The sequence below is a fragment of the Sphaeroforma arctica genome (genome assembly GCF_001186125.1).
Source record: "Sphaeroforma arctica JP610 unplaced genomic scaffold supercont1.267, whole genome shotgun sequence".
Lineage (NCBI taxonomy): Eukaryota > Ichthyosporea > Ichthyophonida > Sphaeroforma > Sphaeroforma arctica.
The window spans coordinates 1-8,818 of record NW_014040291.1 but is presented as its reverse complement, the minus strand read 5'-3'; the positions used below and the strand labels follow the sequence as shown (position 1 = coordinate 8,818).

Here is an 8,818-nt window from a genome sequence, read left to right as displayed (position 1 = left end):
ACTATATACTATATATATATATATATATCTAATATATATATATATATATATATACGATATCACTATAGCAGTGAGTTGGTGTACAACCACTCCCCCACCTGGGATGTCTGTGGCATTTCTGGTTTCTCGATGGATATATAATAGTGACACAGCATTGCAAAGTCACGTGACAGAGAGTAGTACGCATTCGCATGAGCATAATACACAGACACACACAGAAAGTGAGAGAGCGGAATGGCTTAAAAGCGGGACACAAAGCGGGACGAGCAAACGACTTACAATGCGTATGAGGCGCACAGCCAGGCCCTCCAAAGTCCAAATCTTCTTCTGTCGGTTGGCACAAAACGCCCAAACGATCCGTCAGTTAAACGTCACGTGGCGTGTCATGTCGTGTGTGACAGCTGTGACGTCAGCCACAGACATGGCAGACCGCATGGGAGAGCACAGATAACACTCATACTGTGCCCGAAGGTACAGCCGCAGCCACACACACGTGTAGGTAGGTAATGCAGTTGCTATGACGACGGGTTGAGCCCTACACCCTACAATCACGTGCACACGGGATGGTATCAAGTGGACCAGTCTGTATGCAAACCCTAAAACCCCAAAGCAGATCTGTATGCAAACTTAAAACTCTGAAGCAGATGAATTTGTATGCTAACCCTAAAACCCTAAACCAGAGCTATGTGCATGCACATTAAATGGCTAGTCACCTAACACAGGCGAACACTCTGTTGGATGTATGACAGCAACGGATTATACGCAGCTGAAACACAAACCCTCAACTAAACCACCCACTGACCCCTAAACGGAATGCCCCACGCGTTGACCAACCTGTGCTGCTGCGCTGATGTGGCTTTGGCCCAATTTCTCGCAGCTGGTGCGCAGATTGCTCACGACCTCTCTGCACTCGTCACTCTGAGCACCAAGGAACGGGAATGACAAACAACACGTCAGCATACAACACGTCAGCATACAACACGTCAGCATACAACACGTCAGCATACAACATGGCAAACACGGACGTGTAGCACAAAGAAACAGCAGGAATAACAACACGTCAGCATACAACACGTTAAACACAGACGTGTAGACGCGGTAGTTTATGCGGATTTGTGGGCTGGAGGGATATACGGACTGTTATATACGTGTATATGTATTTGTGTTGTTAAGTACGTAATACTATATAAGGATACCGTTATGTATGCATTGTCATATACGTATGGTTATACGTGTATTGTTATATACTATGTACGTATTGTCATACACGAATTGCTATACACGTATTGTTATACACGTATTGTTATGTACGAATGATATGTACTAATACTGGTATATATGTATTGATATATACGTATCGTTATATACGCACACGGTTTTATACGTATTGTTATGTATGTATTGTTGTGATCACATGTGTACACATCCACTACGCTCTGCAACTGTGTGACTGCCCTTCCAATACGCATTAAACGAGCATTGCTACCCACAGAAGGAGCACCGGGCATTCAACTACAAATATACATGCGTACATTACACTCGGGTGTGCATACGTTGCCATGGTTACAAACGTACGCAAAGGCCACACACTCACACAACCCATGGAGCACAGTCACCACCCACTCATACAACCCAAGGAACACAGTCACCACCCACTCTGTCACCACAGAGACATACCTCTAGCAGCTTAGCAAACTTAAGTCCATCGCCAATGGCATCCAAGCAAGTGCACATGCCATCAATCACATACTCAAAGAATCTGTGGCAAAAGAAGACACAACAGCCAATCAGAGACAGATAAGAAAAGGGCACACAAACTCAAAGAATCTGTGGCAAAATAAGACACAAACAGCCAATCAGAGACAGCTGAGATAAGGGCACACAAGCTCAAAGAATCTGTGGCAAAAATAAGAAGCATCAAGCCATGGCACCACACACAACCTAAGTGTGTCATACGAAATGTCTTACTTAAGTATGTGTCAATTAAATAGGTAGAAAACGTACCAGCTGAGTTGTAATAATAGAAAACGTATAAGCTGAGTTGTAATAATACGTAGGAAACGTATCAACTGAGTTGTAATCATTCGCAGAAAAAGTATAAACCGAGTTGTAATAATACGTAGGAAACGTATAAACTGAGTTGTAATAATAGAAAACGTATCAACTGAGTTGTAATAATACGTAGGAAACGTATCAACTGAGTTGTAATAATACGTAGGAAACGTATCAACTGAGTTGTAATAATAGAAAACGTATAAACTGAGTTGTAATAATACGTAGGAAACGTATCAACTGAGTTGTAATAATACGTAGGAAACGTATCAACTGAGTTGTAAAAATACGTAGGAAACGTATAAACTGAGTTGTAATAATACGCAGAAAACGTATAAACTGAGTTGTAATAATAGAAAACGTATAAGCTGAGTTGTAATAATACGTAGGAAACGTATAAACTGAGTTGTAATAATACGCAGAAAAAGTATAAACTGAGTTGAAATAATAGAAAACGTATAAACTGAGTTGTAATAATAGAAAACGTATAAACTGAGTTGTAATAATACGTAGGAAACGTATCAACTGAGTTGTAATAATACGCAGAAAAAGTATCAACTGAGTTGTAATCATTCGCAGAAAAAGTATAAACTGAGTTGTAATAATAGAAAACGTATAAACTGAGTTGTAATAATACGTAGGAAACGTATCAACTGAGTTGTAATAATACGCAGAAAAAGTATCAACTGAGTTGTAATAATAGAAAACGTATCAACTGAGTTGTAATAATAGAAAACGTATCAACTGAGTTGTAATAATACGCAGAAAACGTATAAACTGAGTTGTAATACACACCCATCTATCAGAAACCCTAAAACCCTAAAAAATCCATCTATGACAATTGAAACAACACACACTGACTCACGTCAACAGGCTATCCACACGGGATTAAAAAACAAGAAGACCTCGTCTAGCAACTTATACTCACCCCATCTGTTATTGTAGTATCAATCACTACACAATGCGCACACACACACCACAATGCACACACACACACCTCAAGGCACCTAATACGCACCGGCATGTACACCTCTGCTGCTTGCACAGCCATAGACATATACCCTCACGACACACAGAATACTCATAACCCACACGAACAACATATGACATCACACACACACTGACATCAGGCCACCCATCATTTGTCTCTCTCGTGTGATCTTATTCTCTCTAATTCGCTCACAAAGCCACTGACCGCAATGGCCCTGCACTCTCTATGCGCACACGGCCATCGGAAACACTGTCGCAAACACTGTCGCAAACTCACCCCGGCAGGTCCACCAGAGGTCCGCAGGTGCTTGTGTCTCTGCTCTGCAGAAAAGGCGACCCTATGCCCTCACTGCTCTCAGAATTAGTCACTGGGGCTGTGTGCGGCTCACTGTTCATGTGCGCAAGTGATGTACGCATACGCACTACGCACACGGGCGAGAGAGAGAGAGATCTTAGCCAAGGGAAAGATACATGTATACAGGATGCAAGGGATGAGGCAATCGACCTTGTGTTGAGCTGCTATAGGTAGATATAGGTATATACTTTGTAATTCTATACTGTAGAGAACCATAATAACCTATATGAATAGTATATATACATATATATATATATATACATTGATATACGTCTACAAATACACAAGACACGCGCTCGTATACACACCCATGTCCTGAAATTCAAGACACCCTCATACCTGCAAAATATGCACGCATATACATATATACACAACTGTAGTACACTCGCACACAAACAGACGTAGTAGACATATAAGCGTACACACACGTACGAACACTAACAGGTACAGGTATGTAGATACACACACACACGTATATGCATACATATATGCATACATATACACACACGTATATGCATACATATCCACACGTATATGCATACATATACACACACGTATATGCATACATATACACACGTATATGCATACATGTACACACGTATATGCACACATGTACACACACGTATATGCATACATATACGCACACGTATATGCATACATATACACACACGTATATGCATACATATACACACACGTCTACACACACACATACACATGTAAATACATACACACACACGTGTATACACACACATATGTATATACATACACACACGTATAAACACACACACACGTATATACACACACACGTATATATACACACACGTATAACATACACACACACGTATATACATACATACACACGTATATACACACACACACGTATATACATAGACACACACACACGTATATACATACATACATACACACGTATACACACACACGTATATACATACATACATACACACACACACACACACGTATACATATACACACACACACACGTATATATATACACACACACACGTATATACACACACACACGTATATACATACACACACACGCCGTACACATACCTGGTGAGTGAGCAACGGCGAAAAGCTGTGTGCTTGAGCGAGCTGACAATCGACTCTGCTTCTTTGCCTCAGAATCTGTTGGTAACATGAGCGCGCACACATGCAGGTACATATGATATATGCGTATGTGTGAGATGTGCGCATACACAATATGTACGTATTACGATATATACGTATATGACATGTGCTTCTCTGTAACATGAACGTATATACGAAATGGACGTCTATGTGCTATATGCGAATATTTTATATATACGTATACAGGATATGTACGAATATGTAATAAGTACGTATATACTGTGTACGTATATATGGTATGCACGAATATGTACTAAGTACGTTTATACTGTGTACACATATAAGATATGCACGGATATGCAACAAGTACGTATATATGAAATGTGCGTGTATACAACATATACGTATATGTGACAGGTGCGAATACTAGGTGTGGACGTATATTTGAGATGTACGTAAATGTGATACGTACTTGTATATGATCTTAACGTACATATGATGAGTCCTGTATATTAAATGTACGTATACTTGAGATTTATATTTACAAAGAGATGTGATTATATATGAGATAATCGTATTTACGATATAAATGTATATGTAATATGTGCGTCTGTCAGGTGTGTACGTATATGTATATCCGTTCGTGAGATTGTTTCGTGAGTTCTGTAGCCACACGGAAAACATTCGGCCGATATCGCCCGAAGAATCAACGGAGCACTCAGTCAGTTGGTGAATGTTCTATACTGAGAACTCGCTCGGGCCCAAAACAGCAAAGGAGGGGAGGCTAATGATAGGTGGCAGAGGCTTATGTGTTTGCATATATATATAATATAATATGTAAATACATAATATAATAAATATGCAACATGTAATTTATAATATTTATAAAATAATATATATGATACATACAATACATATAATATATAAACATATCTGATATATATAATATATATAATATATATAATATATATGATATGCAATGTCACATGGCACAGCGAGAACTAGGATAGGCAAATGATAGTCACAACTCAGTTCAATACAGCAAACCCCATGTGGGTAGAAACACACGACAACCGTTATGCTTCATAACCAGTACGCATTCAGTCATTGTCTGTGACAGGTAGTTGCTATGTACAGTATAACTCACTCACCGCCTGACAATCTTGCCGCAACTGAGGACTTGCGCCGCCGCAGCGGGGATACTCCTAGACCTGGCGAGGAATTGTTTAGGGCCGAAAATGTCCTGGAGACATTCAAGATAGTATAGTGAGTAGGTTCGGAGTGAAGATACATATGAAAATAAAGAGAATTTTGGGCCAAAATGATACGTAGATACTCACACACACACACACAAACATACACATATATATATATAATATGAATAAATATATATATATATATGAATATATATATATATATACGTACACATACATACCTACATACCGACATACCTACATACAATAAATACATACAAAAAATAAACACACACACACACTATATATATATACACGCATATATATATAAATATCATAATATAATACAAATATATATATTTATATAGATATACTATAAAGATGTATATGTATAGAGATATATATACATATATGTACACACACACGCATACATAATTATACATCAATATAAATACACACACACACACACACACACACACACACACACACACACACATATATAAATATGTACATATATATATAAATATGTACATATATATATGTATGTATATTTATAGGCATATACATACATACATACATACATACATACACACACACACACACATATATATAAATATATATATATATACATATATATATATACATGTCTATATACATACATACTTGTATCTATATGCACTACATACCCACTCTTCTTGCGCGTGTGCTGTGCCCATGTGCTGTTGCGTTGTGCAGTTGAGTCTCGTATAGTTATGCTGCTGGACGATCTGCATGCACTGCTGTTTCAGAGTAAATAAAAATTAATGGAAATGATTTCAATTTAACAGGCATGCGTAGATATCACAATATATTCTTATAAGCAATAGCATGGAGGCAGATGGACTAAAGGCATAGGTGTATGTGGCATCATACAGGTGTAATAACATGGAGGTGTATGAATAATAGGCACAGGCATATGCGATACAACAGAACAAAGAATGTGAATGTGTATATGTAAATGTAGCTAAATGTGATACAACAGAACAAAGAATGTGAATGTGTATATGTAAATGTAGCTAAATGTGATACATACAGAACAAAGAATGTGAATGTGGTAAATGTAGCTATATGTGACACACAAAGAACAAAGAATGTGAATGTGCATATGTAAATGTAGCTATATGTGATACATACACAACAGAAAGGTAGCTATATGTGACACACAAAGAACAAAGAATGTGAATGTGTACATGAAAATGTAGCTATTTGTGATACATACACAACAAAGAATGTGAATGTGTATATAAAAATGTAGCTATTTGTGATACATACACAACAAAGAATGTGAATGTGTATATGAAAATGTAGCTATATGTGATACATACACAACAAAGAATGTGAATGTGTATATGTAAATATAGCTAAATGTGATACATACAGAACAAAGAATGTGAATGTGTGTATGTAAATGTAGCTATATGTGACACACAAAGAACAAAGAATATGAATGTGTATATGTAAATGTAGCTATATGTGACACACAAAGAACAAAGAATGTGAATGTGTATATATTAATGTAGCTATATGTGACACACAAAGAACAAATAATGTGAATGTGTATATGTAAATGTAGCGCTCAGACAATACGCCCGGGCCCATACACCTACAACACTTGCAGAGGCATTATCAAACACTCACTGTGAAACTGAAGCAACACGCATGAGCTGAGCTACAGCTGATTGTTCGGTTATTTTCAGGTTCTTGTGAAAGCGCACACCCACATGTTCTGTAACTTTGCCTATCCCAAGCGCAATTGCTCCAGATGTATATGCGCCCTACCTCCTATCTGACGTCCCTGCACGAATGTCAGTAAGTGTATGCATGTATCTAAACACACACATAATCACTCCCACAAATTCCATGTACACACACAACTATATATATATATATATATATCTATATATATATATATATATATATCTATATGTATATACATTAATAAATATCAATAGATCACACTTCAATGTGGCGTGCTGATCTGCCAGCCCCCCTGCACCAATCATAGGGCTAGCGGGTGCACTGTCTGTGTGTTCATGGATCGTCAGTGTCTGTTGCTGTCCCAATCTCGACCGTCGCCTGCCTTGGCCTACACCTGGGGAATCACAGTGCGAAGGTATAGAGCTGCATAGCAACCGTAGCGTTGCTAAGGAGGAGCCGACTCGTGTTTGTGAGGGTGGATACCTCCATACGCATAGGTGTTATTAAGGTAGGTAGTCCAAAACATCAGGAATTCACCATAGATGTGTACAGAAGCAATAGACCGCACGCAGGTAACGATTCTGTGGATATGTCTACAGTCAAAAGCTTCTATGTCGTGCCAACCAAACGGCCAAAGAAAACACATCTGTTTGGTTGTTCATAATCTCTCACGCCATTTTGTGTTGTGTGGTTAAGAATCTCTTACGCTGTTAATATGCTATGTAACGAGATGTAACACGAGCACACCACATAAGTGAACAAGTTACAAGTGATTTGTATATTCAATTCTGTGATGTTGATATATGAATTAGCAACGGAAACCACATTGCGGATATGCAACATGATACATACACACACACACACACACACACACACACACACACATATATATATATATATGTGTGTGTATGTATGTTTAGCGTCTCAAATCAGAACAGGTAGAACGCATAACACATACTCGTATGACCCACACATACACCCATATCGCACACCCCCAGTATGCCTACCGAGTGATTTGTGCTTTTCCAAAGTAAACGAGTCCCCTTCACTGACCATTCTGTTGCCAGACAGTTTGGTGATGAGAACTTTAGACGCTCCGTGCAGCACCGGATCAACACTCACTCGGCGACTGCAATACAATGGAATTCAGATCCCGTTATAGGCGAAAAAAATGATACCGGTATGTGTATACGCATGTAGGTCAAAGATAGTATGTCTAGATATGTGCACATAATATAATGATGCGCATTTGAGTTAATGATGTACATATAATAGAATGATATACACATTAGGCAAAATACACTCACAAGAAGTCTATTCCACTGACGGCGGTAAAGTAATATCAAACGTATAGATATGTATATAGACAAACACGCATTAATCTAAATATGTGCATAAA

The 8,818-nt window shown here is 38.3% G+C and overlaps 2 protein-coding genes across 2 annotated transcripts; both read right to left on the bottom strand.

Moving 5' to 3' along the window:
- Nucleotides 1-804: 804 nt before the first annotated feature.
- On the bottom strand, nucleotides 805-3,438 carry SARC_04624 (hypothetical protein; the record flags this gene model as incomplete). The annotated part of the gene is made up of 3 exons (XM_014301532.1): nucleotides 805-918; nucleotides 1,678-1,759; nucleotides 3,320-3,438. 3 exons carry the CDS (start codon nucleotides 3,436-3,438, stop codon nucleotides 805-807), a joined length of 315 nt encoding a protein of 104 aa, XP_014157007.1.
- Nucleotides 3,439-5,632: 2,194 nt separating this feature from the next.
- Nucleotides 5,633-8,549, bottom strand: SARC_04623 (hypothetical protein; the record flags this gene model as incomplete). Its single annotated transcript, XM_014301531.1, has 4 exons — nucleotides 8,427-8,549; nucleotides 7,681-7,813; nucleotides 6,369-6,461; nucleotides 5,633-5,732 (listed from the first exon to the last, which is right to left on the bottom strand). Exons 1-4 carry the CDS (start codon nucleotides 8,473-8,475, stop codon nucleotides 5,633-5,635), a joined length of 375 nt encoding a protein of 124 aa, XP_014157006.1. The 5' UTR covers nucleotides 8,476-8,549.
- Nucleotides 8,550-8,818: the final 269 nt, after the last annotated feature.